The sequence below is a fragment of the Zea mays genome, chromosome 4 (assembly GCF_902167145.1).
Source record: "Zea mays cultivar B73 chromosome 4, Zm-B73-REFERENCE-NAM-5.0, whole genome shotgun sequence".
NCBI lineage: Eukaryota > Viridiplantae > Streptophyta > Magnoliopsida > Poales > Poaceae > Zea > Zea mays.
Window position 1 is genome coordinate 67,720,596 of NC_050099.1, and position 18,689 is coordinate 67,739,284.

Below are 18,689 nucleotides of genomic sequence, written 5' to 3' on the forward strand. Positions count from 1 at the left end.
AATGAGAGTGCAATCCGCTTGGCGGACAATCCTATTGAACACAGTCGCACTAAGCACATAGACATCTGGCATCACTTTTTGAGAGACCACCAGCAAAAGGGAGATATCGATATTTACCATATTAGCACCGAGAACCAGCTAGCTAATATCTTCACCAAGCCTTTAGATGAGAAAAGGTTTTGCCAGTTGCGTAGTGAGCTAAATGTCTTAGATTCGCGTAACTTGGATTGATCTATAGCATACATGTAGTATATGCCTTTGATCATGTTACCTTAAGCATCAATGTCTTTAATTGGTTATTTGTGGTGCTCAAGTTGTACAAGTCATCCCCAGACCTCACAAGTCCATATGCAAATGATGCACATGTTTAGGGGGAGGATGTGCTACAACTTGACCCCCTTGAGACTAACTTGGCTGTTGAGTACTCTTGAAATAGTCTCAAAGGTATATTGAAAGGGAAAAGTAAACTTATTCAAAGAAAGGACTTCCACTGCATTCCGATATAAATGTATCTTGTCCCAAGCTCGTACTTGTCTTCTCATTGCATTTTGCGCTTATTTGACATTTTGGTGAGGCAATGGGGCTAAAGGGCCAAAAAGGTCTCCTGTTTTGGTGCTTAATGCCAAAGGGGGAGAAATTAAGGCCAAAGCAAATGGATCAGCCAACCACTTGTGAATTTCAAAAGTTGTAGAGTTAGAATCTTTGTGTTTGATCAAAACCCTCCTATTGCAAAATTGTTCTCTTATGGGGGAGAAGTTTCGTTATGGGAAAAAGGGGGAGTTTGTGGCATTCAATTAAATTTACTCTTAAAAGATCTCTTGATTTACCAAAACAAGTGTTTTGATATAGAGATAGGAAAAAGAATTTGTTTTGTGAAAATAAACCAAGTGGTGGCTAAAGTGATCCAAATATGCCAAATCCTATGTGAGTTAAATTAGTCTTCAATTTGCACTCTTTAGCTTCTCTTTGAAAATGTTGTTGCATTTTGAGTTGCTTTTAATGTGTTGGTATCAATCACCAAAAAGGGGGAGATTGAAAGGGAAATGTGCCTTTGCGCAATTCCTATAAATGTTTTGGTGATTAGATGTCCAACACATATTGTTTTAAGGTGATGTGTACTAAGTGTTAAAGAGATGCAAATCAAGAATCAATGTATGACTCTAGCCTTAGTGAATTGTTTTTGGTACTAACATATTCCTCTAAGTGCTAGGAACCTTGCCAAATCAAATGAGATTGGATTGGAGTAGTTTGGCTATGTACAGCCAGACTTGCACCAGCCTTCGGTGCACCGAACTGTCCGGTGCCCAAGCTGGCTCAGCGACGAACTTGCTGCTCTCGGGAATCGCCGAGGGCGCTGCGGCTAAAATTCACCGGACTATCTGGTGAGCCAACAGTGTCGCGCAAACGGTCGACAGCGCGATCAACGGGCGACACGTGGCTCGGGCCAACTGTCACCAGGCCACACCGGACTGTCCGGTGTGCACCGCACAGTGTCCGGTGTGCCAAGGGGGCCGAGGGCTCAACGGTCGGCTTCGCCAGAGAAGGAAATAAATCGGGCACTATTCATGTCTGGTGCGCTAACCGACATAAGGCAAGAATTGCCTACCAAATGGAGATCCAACGGCTCCTAGCTACCTTGGGGCTATAAAAGGGACCCCTAGGCGCATGGAGCAGAACACCAAGGCTCCATTGAACATCCTAAGACGCCTAGACACCGCAAGCACGCATCCGGATCACTGTGATTAAGATTTGAGCACTTGTTGAGTTGTAAACTCGCTGAACTGTGTTTGTGTGCTCAATTCTTGACTTGTGTGCGTGTCATTGATGCGACTCCAGCTCTTATGTGTGTTTCTTTCCCTCCCTTACTCTTGTGGTTTTTATTGTGATCAATATTGTAAGGGTGAGAGGCTCCAACTTGTGGAGATTCCTCACAGAAGGGAAACATCTACTAAGGAAGAAAAACGTGGTATTCGAGTGGATCATTGGATTGCTTGAAAGGGGTTGAGTGCAACCCTCGTCCATTGGGACGCCACAACATGGAGTAGGCAAGTGTTCTACTTGGCCGAACCACGGGATAAAAATCGTTGTGTCACCTGTTGTTATTCTTGTGTGATTCTCTCTGCTTCTATTCACTTGATAATTGCTCTAAGTTTAATACACACTTTGTAAAGAGCAATTAAGTGAAGAAGTCATCTCCTTCTCTTTAGACATAGCACCTTGGTTTTGAGTTCACTAACATTTCATAAACCAAGTTTGTGCTATTTAGTGTTGATTTTTACATGATCACCTATTCACCCCCCCTCTAGGTGCTCTCAACTTTATATAAGTTGTATACACCCCTATGGACCTAATTGATTCATCTAAGGAGGTTGGATAGCCTAGATTCAACAATTCACTCTTTAAAGCCAATTTGAGCTATAACAAGAATATGAGTTAGAGAGAATTAAAGAATCGAATTATATGACTTAGACTAATTGGGAAGTCGCTAGATATATTTGTCTAAGTCATACAAACACCCTCAAGACTAGTCAAAATCATTTGAACAAGATTTGGACAAGAAATATGAATTTGGTTTGCTGTCTGACACACCGGACCGGTCCCGTGGTGCATCAGACCACATGCACAGGGATTTTGAGCCTCGGCATTTCCTTAGCTAGCGCGCTGAACCGATTCCGGACCGTCTACGTAAAGAGGGTGTAAACTAGACCTCGGAGGCTGGGGAACTGGATCGGTCCGATGGCGCATCGGGCCGTCTGACAATGCCCAACGGTCGGCTGACAAACTTCAATAGACACCTGCAGATACAGTCTGACAAGGTCTAGTGGTGCACCGGATCGGCACTGTAGGTGGTCTGGTGCACTCGTAGAAAGTGTTTTTTTAGCCCAATAACTCCAATTGCTATTTGGGTGGTTGGGGGCTATAAATACCTCCAAACCAGCGCATTGAAGACATAATAACAACTCCAACATACTACACATCAAGTGCAAGACATCCCACACATTCAAAGACAAATATGCGCTGCATTCGATCGATTTGAGTTCGAGATACTTAGCGACTTATGCATTCAAGTGTTGCGAGTTCTTGTGATCTTGATTTGGGTTTTGATTCTCACTTCCTCCCCATTCTCATTGTTATAAAGTGAAGCAAGAGACTTCGTTCTTTGTGTGGAGGTCCTTGCAAGACTTGGTGTCCCTATGAGGTGAAGGAAAACTCAACTGGTCTCTATGATCATTTGAGAGAGGGAAAGAGTTGAAAGAGGCCCATCCTTAGTGGACTCCTCAATGGGGACGTACGTTCTTCGGAGCAGAACCTCGAGAAACAAATTGTCGTGTTCATTGAGTTGATCTTTACTTTGCGATTTGCTTCTTCCTCTCACCTCTCTCTTGTTCTCGTGCTTGTGATTGATTTCATATCAATGTGAGTTAGCTCCCAAAGTAATTCCACAATCGGTTGAGAAACCCTAAACAACTAAAACATCTCTCCCGCACTTCGATTGTCTTTATACTCGTTCTAACTCCAATGTGGGGTTGAAGTTTATGCTTAGGTTTGTAAATTTTAGGTTTCGCATATTCACCCCCCTATACAACTTTCAATTATGTCTTAGACTTTTCCATGATCTTTGTAGGTCTTCAATTATTCTTCCCATGTCTTGCTTTGGGTGTTCATCTCCATGATCACCATGTTGCCTTCGTCCAAGTCTATGTTGCATCCTTGAACTATAACCATAAACACTAGCAAACACCATTAATCCAAATGGTTATGTTGATCATCAAACACCTAAATCCATTATTAATTAAATGGTCCATGGTCCATTTTCTTTATAGTCCACAAACCTGGCAAGTCCGTTTTCCTTCCTATTCTCTTATGTCAATGCAACTTTGTGTGTGGCTTGATTGTATGTGTATGAACACTTCCACGCACTCCTTGCCAGAACAAACAACGACACCCAAGTAGCACAAGCAGAAACACAAATATATATGCAACATGAACAAGTGTGAGGCAAACTAATCAAGAGACACAAGGATTTGTTTGACCAGAGTTTAGGCCACCCCAAGATACCCTATGTCTGCATTGTGAAAGTTAGTGAGTGACTCACCAAGGCCTTCTCTTGGTTAGACCTGAAACGACCTCTTTTCACCAATCCACTAAGGAGTCTTTTTCCTCTTTCAATGGGAAGACTAGCCCATACACTTTCGTGCTTTTTGGTGACACTTTACCACCTAGGAACAAAGTTCAAAGAGAAAGATCAAATGACACCTCACCTTGTTATAAGAAAGTTAATGCTACCATCATTTTAGGAATTAAATTAGGCATATGAAAGAAACAACATTAACTATTTACAAAAGATTACTTACACAACAATCACATCATGTGTAGTAGGCCCATGCAACAACTACCGGATGCCTCGATTCAACTACCTTGGCTAGCTTATTGCATTCACACATAGGCACTGGTAATTTAGGATGGGTAGGTGTAACCTTGCAAGTTGCAAGATGTGTCCTGCTCTAAAAACTTTGTCGTAACTTTGCTTTCAACATTTCTTCCTATACCACATGTCCTCCATCTTCAAAACTGAGGCTACTAACAAATCAAATCCATTATCATTGAGCACCAAGCTTATCTTCATTTCAACTAAGGAAAAATATAAGATTGAGCAATTACATTGCATCTTAGATTACTCACTATTACATGAACCTTATGGTTTCTGATTCGTGCATATAATAACAACATATACCATAGTTGATTAGGGGAAGTTTAGTAAGCCTCATGCTATAAAACCCCAGACACCACATAACCTAATGCATAGATGCAAAGATTTCAAAATGTGAGAGTGCAACTAGACCATATACCTTGTAGGAGAGGTTCCCCTGTTTTGCTTCGATTTGAAAATTGGAGAGATGGAAAAGGTAGAGGAAGGGAGTTTTAGGAGGTAAACCCCAAGAATGAAGATATTGTGTGATTCTGTACCTGCTCATGTTGTGCCAGGTAGACTAGCGTAGCAAGAGCTCCGTTAGAGACCGTTTGATTTCCATAATGGTAATCTAGACGCAGTGTTCTGACTCATGCTATGGAGGTTGGCATAGCCAAAAGCACTTTTTTTAATAAATGAGATAAGATAAAAAATAAAATATCTTCCAAGAAAATATATGCCTGCTCCTACACACTTTCTCTTTCTAGAAGAGTGCACATCGCCTTTCTAATGATTAAATTAATTTTAAGCTCAACTATGTTTATATAAAAAGTAGTATAATGCCTTTCTAATAAGTAAAATTATATTAAGTTCAAATATGTTTACATAAAAAGTAGTAACAACATTTATGTTTCAAATAGATATTTTATAATGATATTATAAACATTAATTCTTTTTCAAAAAAAATGTTGTCATTTGATATTAGCTAATTTATCGAAAAGCGACAACGAAATGTGCACGTTTTTTTTTTGACAGAAGGGCGTAACCGGCTAATTCCTTCAAGATGGGACAAACAAGAAAAAATCGACATTCGTTTGTTTGTAATTTAACACACATCTCGGCAGTCCCATCTTCATTCAAACATTATCATTCAAAACAGACCACCTTTGATTGTGGCACGCTCATTGTCAGTATTCCTATTAATGCAGGCTGCAATAATCCGTCTTTGGCAAGCAATTTCGGTGATGTACATGTTCTACAATCTCGTTTTTATTACCGAGCAAGAAAAAGGAGAGTTCTGGACTAGCTTGAACAAATTGCCTCGTTGAACATGCTACAAAAATAGTGATTTGCCTCACAGATCTAGTTAAAAACATAACCTATGATATGTATGCTTATCCAACCAATAAAGGGCAGTAGTCATAGATATACGTGCAGCCAGCAACCTCCGTTTGATCTAGATTACTCCTCTGGCTCTTCTTCAGTTGGACCACCTTCAGTGACACCAACTTCAGCGGGGCGAAGAACACGATCATGTAACATGTAGCCAACCTGAAAAAAATAAAATCATAATTGTAATCTTTAAAAAGACTGCGGGACAAAGTATTGCTTCTTTGTCTAGTAGATCTGAAAATTTACTTCCAAAAAGTTCTTAAATATTTTGAGGGCTGTTATTCTCAAAAGTGAAATCCAAATACTCCCTGTCAAATTAACAGGTGCATTTCGTTTCATTACAGTGAGCCCTTGACCAAATGTTTCTTAATTAATACACGTTTTTGTAATACAAAATTGATGCCATTAGATTCATGATAAAAAAACACTTATTTCGATTTTGTATCACATAAATGACATTAATACATTAATTGTTGATCATCAAAATCTTGTCCTGCCAAAGAAATATGCCTTCTAATTTAAAAACAGAGTGTGTGTATATATATATGTGCCAATGCAATGGCCTATAAGACTGCATAGGGCCCTTAGGGCTTCCACTTTCACATGTATCCAACTATTCCTAATTTTTATCCACAAAAAATATCTAATCGCTTTGCAATTTTGCATATATGAATGCTGTAACACCCAAGCAATTCCTAGCAATGCATTGGGAGTTAGTAGTTCCTAATCCCTAATAACTGTTATGTCACCACTTGCCTCTGTCTCACCTTCATCGTACCTTGTACTTACTCCCTTCATCCCATAAAACAAGGCACATATGTTTTTAGAAAAGTCAATGTTATAAAACTTTGACCAACAATTCAACAAAAAAACATACATTTTAATGTATGCATGTTATATACTTGAATTTGTATTAAAATACACTTTAATATGATGCTCATTTTGTATTTGTTGATGTTATATTTTAAAAAGAAATTAGTGGTCAAAGTTTCACTCAAGACTTTCCAAAAAAAATATACGCCTTCTTTTATAGGATGGCTTCTTTTATAGGATGGAGGGAGTATGGTCGCAACAGTCTACCCATAATCCCATAGTTTACCAAAAACACTGTTTTGCATTGTTCTGTACTGTTCGCAGTGGAGTTTGAATATGGGTATAGAGATGGATAAGCTGCTGGAGATATAAAGGTAAAAGACTCTTCCTTGCTGAGTACAGAGAAGCTATATTATTCTTTATAACGCAAGGCAATTGATTACAGACTACAGAGCTATATATAGCTCTTACAGCCCACTGATTTTTCATGTGACCACCAAATTCTATGCTATTTGCTATTAACACTTCCAGATGCAACTTATTGCATTGAACCCGATGCCCAAGCAATTTGTCAGGCCAGCTTAATAATGTATTAGCAAATGAGATGGTCGTATGGACATAGTTCTATCAAAGCTAACATATGTTTTCAAGCTTTTGTCGAAACTTATCAGGTTTTAAACTCATGATATTTGCCCGGTAAGCTTCATCCACATAGAAAGATTGCATTAAGGAAAGGTGTGAAAAGTTATCAATATAACAGTATATAGCATCCCAGGAAAATTTATCATCACAACAGAAGCAGGTCAAATGCTCAATCTTAACAAGCCACGAATATCAGATAAATCTATATATACCTAATATTAAAAGCATTAAATTGCTTTCTTTTCTCACTCACCCCCTTCCGTCCTTACCAAACTCCTATTCCATCCCTTGGTCCATCAAATCTCATTGTCTCACACGATCCTAACCCGATTCGATCCTTAAATCTTATAGTGTAAAATTTAGTAATGATTTCAAGTCGTCCGACTAATCGCGATTAATCCTTAAATCTTATAGTGTAAAATTTAGTAATGATTTCAAGTCGTCCGACTAATCGCGATTAATCGTGATTAGTCGGGCTGGTCGGCAATTAGGACACGATTTGTTGGACGACTCGACTAGAAGACCTAGTCGTCCGACTAATCGTTGACTAGGGCGACTAGTCGTCCGAGTTATGTGTCATGGTCGTCCCGGCTAGGGTTTAGTTATTGGGCCTTTTTTAGCCCATCTACAGTCTAATTTAGAGTACTCTCTCCTCTCATGTTCTAACCTAGCTGCCAACAGCCTCCAACCTGCATGTCTCCTCTCCTGTTCTAACCTAGCTGCCAATAGTCTCCAACCTGCATGTCTCCTCTCCTCTCTTGGCACCGCCCCTGCAGTCCTGAACTCCTGATTGTCGGAGGCTACAACGGCGGCTACAGCACCCTGCGTTCCCTGCCCCTTTTCCTACAGTCCTGCTCGCCTGCTGCACTGCTGCAGTCTCCAACCGGCGGTGGCTACGAACCAGTGACGAGATGAGCACGTCATCTGAAGGTCCCTCCTGCTCCCCCACTTCTCCCCCTAAACCCTAAATAACCCTAAACCCTAAACAATGAAGCAATATGTTACTTTGTTTATCCTAGTTGTTTGTTCTAATTTATATAATGTATACATTTATATTTATATATATACCTATATAAGTATAACTACTAGTCTAGGACGACCAGGGATCGACTAGTCGCCCTAGTCGTCGCCTAATCGCGACTAGTCGCCTGGTCGGTCCCAGGATTCGACTAGGCGACTTGAAATCATTGAAATTTAGAACCCATTGTCACCCCTAGCTGCACCGCTCACATCATGACCTAGTCACTCAAGTCCGTGCCCGTTGCAAAGCGCATGTGGTCACCTTCCACCTTCCTTTAAGTCACAATAGGTGCACATGGTAGCCACCCATATGAGGCCTTGTTTGGATGCCTATGTATTCACCTTAATCCATATGTGTTCGAGTGGTTTGGTGTGGAATTTAAACTAAATTCCACATCAAACCACTCCACTGCACATGGATTGAGATCAACACATAGCCATCCAAACAAGCACTAAGTTGAGTCAGTCTCCTATTAATTTCCCATATGGGATTAATCCTGCACTAATATTTTTTGTGGGTCTTGAAATTTATTTGATTTAAGGTTGGGCCAAGCCAACTCCACCTATGTTGCCTCAACGTAGCAGGTCTCAAGACCTTGTAAAGGAGGAGGGTTGTGTTAGGCTTGGCGAACCAACGCTAAACCTAGCCATTCTAATGACAATGAAACCCAAAATAAATCTGTTGGGAGGCGTAACCCTCTTAGAAACATGCCATATCGGAACCCGGGTCTGGTGTTAAATAGGCAAGGGACAGGTCAACACCCCCTTGGTGACACGTCATGTGAGTTTCTGTAAATAGAGGGACTCTAACTCTCATCAGAGGATGACACTATGAGTTGGGGCAATTTTCTGTTTATTTCTTCAAACCCTACACAATGTCATACCCTTAGAGGGGTTGGGGACACATATTTATAGCCCTAGGGGCTGCACTACCACACCTTCTCACACACACTACACAACAGGATTGTCCTCTAGATGCTAAAGAGACTACAGAGGACAGTCAAAAAGCGACTGTTGTCCTCTAGATGCTAAAGCGACTACAGAGGACAGTCAAAAGCGACTACTGTCCTCTAGATGCTAAAGAGACTACAGAGGACAGTCAAGCTGTCCTCTAGATGCTAAAGGACTACAGAGGACAGTCAAAAGCAGGTTGTCCTCTAGATGCTCAAGACTTATTCCATCATTCTCCCCCTAAGTCTTGGGCGTCGTCTTGTGAGAAAGTTGGGCCATCCCGGACCTGGAGCAAAGCTCAACAAACTTGATCTTCCCAAGGGGCTTGGTGAGCAGGTCTGCAAGCTGATCTTTGGTGTTGATGTAACACGCCTTGATGCTCCCTTCTGCCAAGCAGTCTCGGATGAAGTGGTATCTCAGCCGGATGTGCTTGCTCCGTTCATGGAACACGGGGTTCTTGGCCAATGCCAGAGCGGACTGGCTGTCCACCCTGAGTTCCACCGCTCCAGTGTCTCTCCCGAGGAGATCACCGAGCAGTCGAGCCAGCCAGAGCGCCTGAGTCGAAGCAGTGGACGCCGCTATGTACTCGGCCTCGCAGCTGGACATGGCCACCACCTGCTGCTTGACCGACTGCCAGCTAATGAGGCACTTGCCGAGGAAGAAGAGGATCCCGCTTGTGCTCTTGCTAGTGTCGATGTCGCCGGCGTGGTCGCTGTCGCTGTACCCGACAAGGTGTGCCTCCCCAGGGCACCTCGGGTAGTAGAGACCGTGGTCGAGAGTCCCCGCAACATAGCGGATGATCCTCTTCACAGCCTGCTCATGCTTCGTCGTCGGTCGCTGCAAGAACCGACTAACGTAGCCGACGGAGTATGCCAAGTCAGGCCGTGTGTGGACGAGGTAGCGAAGGCTCCCCACAAGACGCCGGTACTGAGTAGCATCCACCTCCTCCGTCGTGCTGTCGCGACTCAGCTTCAGCCTCTCCTCCATCGGAGTGAGAGCTGGGTTGCAGTCGGTGAGCCCAGCCAGCTCAACAATGCGCCTGGCATAGGCGGTCTGGCGAAGTGTGATCCCGGAGTCTCCCTGGTGCACCTCAATCCCCAGGTAGAAGGAGAGATGCCCCAGGTCACTCATTTGGAAGGTGGCCTTCATCTCTTCCTTGAACGCTGCCACCTCTGCATCCTTGGCGCCGGTGATCACCAAGTCGTCGACGTAGACACCCACCAGCAGGGCATTTTCTCCATTGCCCCGCCGATAGATGGTCGCCTCGTGCGGGCTCGGCATGAAGCCCATCCTCTTGAGCGTGGAATCCAGCTTGGCATTCCACGCCCTTGGTGCCTGTCGCAAGCCGTAGAGAGCCTTGCAGGCGCAACACCTTGCCCTCCTTGCCAGGGATCGCTGGCGGCTGGTGTACATAGACCTCCTCCTTTAAGTCGCCGTTAAGAAACGCCGACTTGACATCCATGTGATGAACATGCCAGCCCTTCAGGGCTGCCAGCGCGAGGAGTCGCACGGATTCCATCCGTGCTACAGGGGCGAAGGCATCGTCGAAGTCGATCCCCTCCTGCTGCAAGAAACCGCGTGCCACCAAGCGAGCCATTTAAGGGTGATCGCTTGATGACCATGAGGGAGATCAGCGAGCTCCCAGGTGCGGTTCGTCTCAACCGCGTCCATCTCCGACTGCATCGCGGCACGCCAAGCCGCATGTTTCTCGGCCTCCGCGAAAGACCGAGGCTCACCATCGTCGCATGCAAGATGCAACTCTCCTGCCAGAATGCGAGATGCAGGGCCTGGCACCGACGGGTCGATGAGAAGGCCCTCCACCCTTCGATACCGCAACGGCTCGCCGTCGTAGCACGCGTCGACGCGCTCCTCGTCGCGGGACAGAGGGGTCACGAGCTCCACTGGGTCGTGCTCGACACGAGCTGGTGTCGGAGAGGATGTTCCCGGAGAGGGTACCGTCGGTGCTGGAGTACGTGGTGGCGAAGAGCTCGCTGTAGCCGGAGTCGTGGCTGGAGTGCGTGGTGGTGAAGAGCTCGTTGTAGCAGGAGCGGGAGAGTGTGGCGCTGGAGTCGGTGGAGACTTGGGGGCTGGGGTATACCTGCTCGGAGAAGAGTTGCCTACTCCCCCAGCTCCCTCAAAGTGGACGTACTCGATGGTGAAGTCGTACGTCGGAGTCGTGCCGTCGTCCACCGCCTTGTCCCACGCCCATCCTCGCCCTTCGTCGAACACTACGTCGCGCGCCGTGCGCACACACTGTGTTCTTGGATCAAGGATGCGGTAGGCCTTCGAGCCCTCCGCGTAGCCGATGAACACCCCCGGGGTGCTCCTATCATCGAGCTTGCTGATGTGGCCAAGCTCCTTGGTGAACGCGAGGCAGCCGAAGACCCGTAGGTGAGAGACTGCCGGCTTGCGCCCATGCCAAGCCTCGTACGGTGTCATCCCGTTGAGAGCCTTGGTGGGCGAGCGGTTGAGGATGTAAACCGCTGTCACCACCGCCTCTCCCCAGAAGACAGCTGGCATTCCTCTCTGCTTGAGGAGAGCTCGAGCCATCCCCACAACCGTCTGGTTGCGCCGCTCGACGACGCCGTTCTGCTGCGGGTTGTACGGCGCGGAGTAGTGGCGCTGAACGCCCTCATCCGCGCAGTACGACGCGAACTCAGCCGCCGTGAATTCGCCGTCGTTGTCGGTGCGCAGCACGCGCAGCTTGTGGCCGCACTCCGCCTCCGCAGCGACCTGCACACGCCTGATGGCGTTCGCAGCCTCTCCCTTGCTGCCAAGGATCATCACCCACATGTAGCGGGAGAGATCGTCGACGAGCAGCAAGAAGTAGCGTCGTCCTCCTGGTGTGGCTGGTGTCACCGGGCCACACAAGTCCCCATGCACGAGCTCGAGCCTCTCCTTGGCTCGGAAGCTCGACTGCTGGGGAAAGGGGAGCCGTCTCTGCTTTGTCAACACGCAGACATCGCAGAATTGCTCCACATGGTCAAGGCACGGCAGGCCTCGTACCATCTCCTTGGCACTGAGCCGCTTCAGGGCCTCGAAGTTAAGGTGCCCGAAGCGCTCGTGCCACTGCCATGCCCCGTCGTCTCGACGAGCAGCAAGGCAGCAAGGTTGTGCCACCTTCACATTGAGGATGTATAGCCGATTTGGACTTCTGTGTACCTTGGCAAGAAGGCGACGAGAGGGATCCCAGATCCTCATGACTCCGTGCTCGACCTCCACGCGCGAACCGTTCTCATCCAGCTGTCCCAAGCTGATGATAGAGTTCCTCAACGCGGGGATGTAGTAGACTCCGGTGAGCAGCCTGTGCTCACCAGACGCGGCGGTGAAGACAACTGAGCCGGCGCCCTTGATCTCTACGCCGGAGGCGTCCCCAAACTTGACGGAGCCTCGGACGCTAGAGTCAAGCTCGGTGAAGAACTCCCGTCGGCCGGTCATGTGATGAGTGGCGCCGGTGTCGAGGCACCATCCTTCGATCATGTCCTTGTTGGAGCCGTCGCCGAGGAAAGCGCGTGCTTTCGACTCATCAAGGTGGAGGAGTGCCGCTGCGGCCGGTGCCGCTGGAGATGGCTCGATGCTTGCATGTGCCAGGAGCAGGGCCTCCTCCGCCTCCGCCTGTGCGACGTTGGCCTGGCCACGTCGTGGCTGCCGACAATCCCTGGCCCAGTGGCCAAGCTTGCCGCAGTTGTGGCAGCCGTCGTCTCGTGCCGGCTTCTTGTTGCCGACGGCGCCGCCTTGGGCACCTCCACGTGCACCACCCTCAGCATGTCCTCGCGCCCCGGCCTGGGCGCCTTCACGCGCCTTGCGCGGCTTGCCGCGTTTGCGGCCTCGTGTCGAGGAGGACTCCCCCTTCTTCTTGTCACCCTGGCAGGCCTCCCACTGCTCCCGAGTGAGATGTAGCTTCCCGCCGATAGTGATAGGCCCAGAGAGAGCCTGTGGTTCATCGCCGTCGACCACCTTGAGGCGACCAATCGCCTCTTCGATCGTCATCGTGGAGAGGTCTAGCAGAGACTCGATCGAGCGAGCAATCTGCCTGTACTTCTCGGGGATGCAACGGAAGAGCTTCTCAACAACTCTCTCCTCATCGTAGGTGTCGTCGCCGAACTGCAGCATCTTCTGCAACAGAGTGTTGAGGCGGAGAGCAAAGTTATCAACATCCTCACCTGGCTTGAAGGCCAGGTTCTCCCACTCCTTGCGAAGTGCCTGCAGTGTGGTCTTGCGGGCACGATCGCTGCCGATGCGGGTCGCAGCGATGGCGTCCCAGGCCTCCTTGGCAATCCGCTTCTGGGAAAGCAAAAACTGCATTTCGGGCGGGACTGCAGCAATGAGGGCATCCAGCGCCCGCCGATCCTCGTGGTAGTCGACGTCGTCGTAACGAACTGCTTCCCACATGTGGCGAACCTGGAGCCGTACCCTCATCACCGCGGCCCACTCGACGTAGTTGGTCTTGGTGAGGGTAGGCCACCCACCGCCGGGACCGATGTCCCTGACAATGGCCTGGGCCATGCGGCGACCATGGTACCGATCCGGGGAGGGAGAACCGCGCCGCCTGTAGAGGCCACGATCTCTGTCGACTCGGTCGCCGCCGCCGGGAGCACCACCGGCGCGTCTACGCCCGTCTGGGCTGCCGCCGCGTGCGCCCCCGCCTGGAGCGCCGTCAGCGCGTTGGCGCCTATCCGGGCTGCCGCCACGCGCGCCCCCATGGGGATGCGTGGCTGCCCACTGTGCCGCCTGCTCTCGCGCTGCTTCCCTCGCCAGCCTGAGCTCTTCGTCGGTGTTGTCGTCGACAGAAGCAGAGCTGCCAGCTCTACTGCCGCGCAGAACCTCGAGCTCTGTTGCCGCCGCACGTGCAGCATCCGCCGCCTCCGCTGCTTCTACTTCCGCTCTCGCCGCTGCCAGTTCCGCCGCCGCCAACCGTGCTGCCCTCGCCGCTGTCGCTGCAGCCGCTGCTGCTGCTCGCTCGCGTTCTTGTGCCGCGGCGACCTCGGCCTCCTGCTGGCGCCGCGCACTCGAAGTGGTCGAGCGTAGGGACATGGTGGGCTAGTGAGGGGTTGCTGCGTGTGGAAGAGGCTGTCTCAGACGAAAGGCTGCTCGTCTGAGCAGGGGAGGAAGGATCAGTTGGAGCTCTTGCTGCCGACTGAGTGTGGGGAGAGGCGCGGGAAGGAGATGAGCACGAGATGTTTAGGCTGCAGGATAGTTTGGCTCTGATACCAATTGTAAGTAGAGGGACTCTAACTCTCATCAGAGGATGACACTATGAGTTGGGGCAATTTTCTGTTTATTTCTTCAAACCCTACACAATGCCATACCCTTAGAGGGGTTGGGGACACATATTTATAGCCCTAGGGGCTGCACTACCACACCTTCTCACACACACTACACAACAGGATCGTCCTCTAGATGCTAAAGAGACTACAGAGGACAGTCAAAAAGCGACTGTTGTCCTCTAGATGCTAAAGCGACTACAGAGGACAGTCAAAAGCGACTGTTGTCCTCTAGATGCTAAAGAGACTACAGAGGACAGTCAAGTTGTCCTCTAGATGCTAAAGGACTACAGAGGACAGTCAAAAGCAGGTTGTCCTCTAGATGCTCAAGACTTATTCCATCAGTTTCTAGGCACAGTGTCAAGTGAGAAAGGATCGGGTCGCTACTTCCTTAGTGGCCCGCTACATCGTCACCCGAGTATAGTGAAAAATGTGCAACGTCTTCGAATCACTGACAAGTGCAAAGGGTAAGGAAGCTAGTCAAACCAACTACGATTCGTTTATGTAGTTAGAATATATGGTCGCTTACATGTAAGTTAAAAGAGTTAGTTAAGACAACGACTAGGAGGCGTGTAAATATCTTATGTGTCCAGAAGACTAAATAGAAGGGTCAAAAGGCAAAGGAGGTGGGCGACACTGGTGTTCTGTATGACAAGAGGGTACCACAAAAACTAAAAGGCAATTTTATAGGATGACAATTAAACCTGCTATGTTATAGTAGTGCAGAATGTTGGCCTACAAAAGACAACATATCAAACAGATAAGTGTTGCATACCTTGGATTAGAGAGAATGATTAGTCCTTAGAACTTGGTAGAATATATAGGCACATGTAATATGGGCCTCATGGGCCTTCACGTCAGAAATGTGTATGATGCATTGGATTTGTGGCCATACAAGAAGGGATTGAGTCCAGAATGATGACATATATGATCGGCTGGGAAGCACCAATTGAAGAAAAAATTGTCCAACATCGGTTGAGATGGTTTGGACATATCCAATGAAGGCCACCAAAGGTGTGAGTGCGTAATAGGACCCTAAGACTTAGTTGTTGTTGTTGTTGGGCCAAGCTGAATTAAGAGCTTATTTGATTCATCCAAGGCTAGTTATTAGCTGGGGTTAAAAAATAGCCCAAATTAGATGGGGTTGGCCAGCTAGTTGGCTAACAACTAGTTTGAGGCTTGGCTAAAAAAGTCAGTCCACCAATTAGCCCCCTGTTTGGATGACCAAGGGCTAAAATTTAGCTGACTAACAATTAGCCTTATGCATCCAAACAGGGCCCAAGTTCAACAAAAATAGATAGTTCAATTGGCACAAGAATCACACAACAACTTGTAAGTTCCATTGCAACACATGGCCATGTTTGCTAGTAAACAAAAAGTAGCATTAAGAAATGCATACCTTCACAACAGCAGCAACAGTTCCTGATGGTTTTGAAGGATCAGGAATTTGGAAAATGGCATAGTGCCTATTTGGATCAAACTTCTCATTCAAAGGATCAAACTTTTCAACTCCAAACTTCTTGAAGACCTGCAAGTGCTTCTTATTAGACTCACATCTAGGGGGGCAATAATATTTCTTATATGCATGCATGGCAGAGGGAGCCAAACTGCCAGAGCAAGAGATACACAAAGGAGAAGAAGCGATATGCATGCATGTGCAATTCCATGAAAGGTTATCATATTCAGAAGCAGAAAACAACATTTTTAGAAATGTAGTACAACTGATGCAGCGGAATTTTGAGAAGAAATACCTCTCCAAGTTGCTTCTCAGTCATCTCAACACCCTCTAGTAGGGTTTTCAGTAGTGTTACAGCTTCATCAGAATCGTTAGATGAATCTATCTTTGAGAAACTTGCCTTGACAACAGATGATGCCCGAGACAAATTGTCTGCAACATCTAACAAGCTCTTGGAGAAGCTCTGTATGTAAGAACCATCAAGTATGAGCGAGTTTCCAGGGACAGCCAAATGATATCAATCCTTGTACAATAAAAAACTATGAATCAAGCTAGTAAATATAAAGCGTGAACCAAGAACTGTAAGTAACTGAGACCATGAAGGAATATTGGATTGATCGATTGAGAACCAGTACATGTACATATATATAGGAGAGAAGGACAGAGAGGCAAACGGAAACCCCCTAAAGGCTTGTTCAGTTGCGTCTGGATCAGTGTTTGCTTTCTCGATCGGAAAGCACTGAGTTTCGGTCTTTTTTATTTTCGTTACTGACCGAAAAATGGATTTCGGTCCGGTTTTAAATGAATTTCGATTTAAAATATAAAAATACAAGAGTCAAATTTTGGTCAACGAAACGAAATCCAGATCATTCCAAACGAAATTGTGAACCCTGGTCTGGATCGAAGGGGATTGAGGGGGATTAAATCCCCTTCTATTAAATGGGAGGGATTTAATCCCCTCCAATCCCTTTCGATCCAGACGTAACCGAACAAGCCCTAAGTCTATGGAAACTAATAGTACAGGATCCGGACTCCTCTCCCCTGATTCTCTCTATACTAATATAGCCTAGGCCGGCCGGCAGGATTGCCAGGCCCTGGCCCTTTCCATATACAGCAGATTGTCTAACAAGAACCATCAAGTGTGAGCATGTTTCAGAGACAGACAAATATTATCAAATCCTTGTACAATAAAAACCTACAAACCAAACGAGTAAATATGATGCGCGAACCTGTATGGCATACTTCTTGGTGTTCTCTGACTCACGCTTTGTTCTGGCAAGGACATTCTCCATCTCAGCATAGCTGCGTAGGACCTTATCCTTCATATCTTTAAACTCTTCATCTTTAGACTTCAATGATTCGTCTTTCTCAAGAAGCAGCTTCACAAGGTCCTCCTTTGATAGGTCTAGGTCTTCTGAATCTGAATCAGAAAATGCAGTTCGTTTAGCTGTCCTCTTCCTGTTAGACTTGGATATAGAATCAAGTGAACCTGCTTCCTGTGCCTTCTCGGTTCCAGGCACATTATTGGCTTCACTTGAAGCTCCAGTACTTGCTCCAACACTTCTATTAACCCCATCATCTGTGTGCTTGTTTGTCTCCTTATCATCTTGTTGGGGGGCTGAAGTTGAAAACCCAAACCTCTGAAATGCAGTTGTCGAGTATCGAGCCAGCTGATTCGACAAAGGAATGACCTGCTTGTAAAACAACTATGTAATAAGGTTACTATAACAATAAAAAAACGCAAAATAAACGAGCAAACAAAAGTAGGTATCCATCAGACACTGAAAAAGCATAGCCACGCAGGTGTTATCCATGTCTACCTATAATAATTAAAGTGTGAAGGAGAACCCGACAAAGCTTCCCCAATTTATTCAAATAATATATTGACCCTGAAAGCCACATCAAAATTTCATGATCGAAATGAATTGCTCTACGCTCTAATCGCTATGAAAGAGTACAAATTCCACCTTAGGGAATCCCCAAACTCAGAAATAATCCTCAAGACGCACTGCTCCTTAACAACTCTATACATGCAGCACCATCCAAGAAAAAATCTACAAGCACGATGCGCTGCCGCTGCTCACGAGCCACGCACAGGGACTGTAACACCACCTTGATCGAAGCGCAGGCTTCCACCGTAGCCAGCACAGGCGCCCCCAGGAGCGACGCCGCCTCCGGCCGCCGCCTCTCCACCCCCGCCAGAGCCACAGAGACGACGCCGCGCCTGGAGATCGGCGCGAGGAGGCGCGCAGCCGACGCCATCTTTATTCGGCCGAAATCGAAGAGAAGAACGAGAAACAAAACTAGTTTTGCGCAAAGAAGATGAAGCGGCGGAAGAAAGATCCGGAAAGTTTCGGGGCTTCGGGCCTTGGGGGAGGGAATATTTGTGCGAAGACTGTTACTCCTATGCCTTTGAAGTTAGGGTTAGCCGCCGCTGCTGCGTATTGAACGCAGGGTTCACCAAACCGGTTGCCCTTCAAAAATCGGTCCGAACCGATAACCAATTTATGGTGATTAATTGGTAAAAATCGATACAAATTGAATAAATTCGAATCCAAACCAAATTAAAATTTAATCGTTTTTAGTCAATAAATTAGTTGATTTAACTGATAAGTTAGTCCCTAAACTTATAAATTTGCTACAGATAGGAACCGAGCCTCTTGTTTTGTTAAACTGATAAATTTGCTACACACAGGAACCGAGCCCTATTGTTTTGTCAAATAAAACCAATTATGATTAC

At 46.8% G+C, this 18,689-nt stretch overlaps 1 protein-coding gene across 2 annotated transcripts; it reads right to left on the minus strand.

Moving 5' to 3' along the window:
- Positions 1-5,542: 5,542 nt before the first annotated feature.
- LOC100272696 (grpE protein-like protein) lies at positions 5,543-18,422 on the minus strand. Of its 2 annotated transcripts, NM_001147150.1 has the most exon segments (6): positions 5,563-5,962; positions 15,893-16,021; positions 16,245-16,412; positions 17,179-17,369; positions 17,439-17,640; positions 18,062-18,333. In NM_001147150.1, coding segments are annotated over 6 exon segments (930 nt in total). In that variant the 5' UTR covers positions 18,212-18,333; the 3' UTR covers positions 5,563-5,872.
- Between the last annotated feature and the right edge of the window lie 267 nt (positions 18,423-18,689).

Coding starts and splice junctions, on each gene's coding strand:
- LOC100272696 (XM_008678537.2), bottom strand. CDS start 18,211: ATGGCGTCGGCTGCGCGCCTCCTCGCGCCGATCTCCAGGCGCGGCGTC. Junction 17,641..18,061: donor AAGCCTGCGCTTCGATCAAG/GTGGTGTTACAG, acceptor TTTTACAAGCAG/GTCATTCCTTTGTCGAATCA. Junction 16,413..17,178: donor CCAAGAAGTATGCCATACAG/GTTCGCGCATCA, acceptor TCTTACATACAG/AGCTTCTCCAAGAGCTTGTT.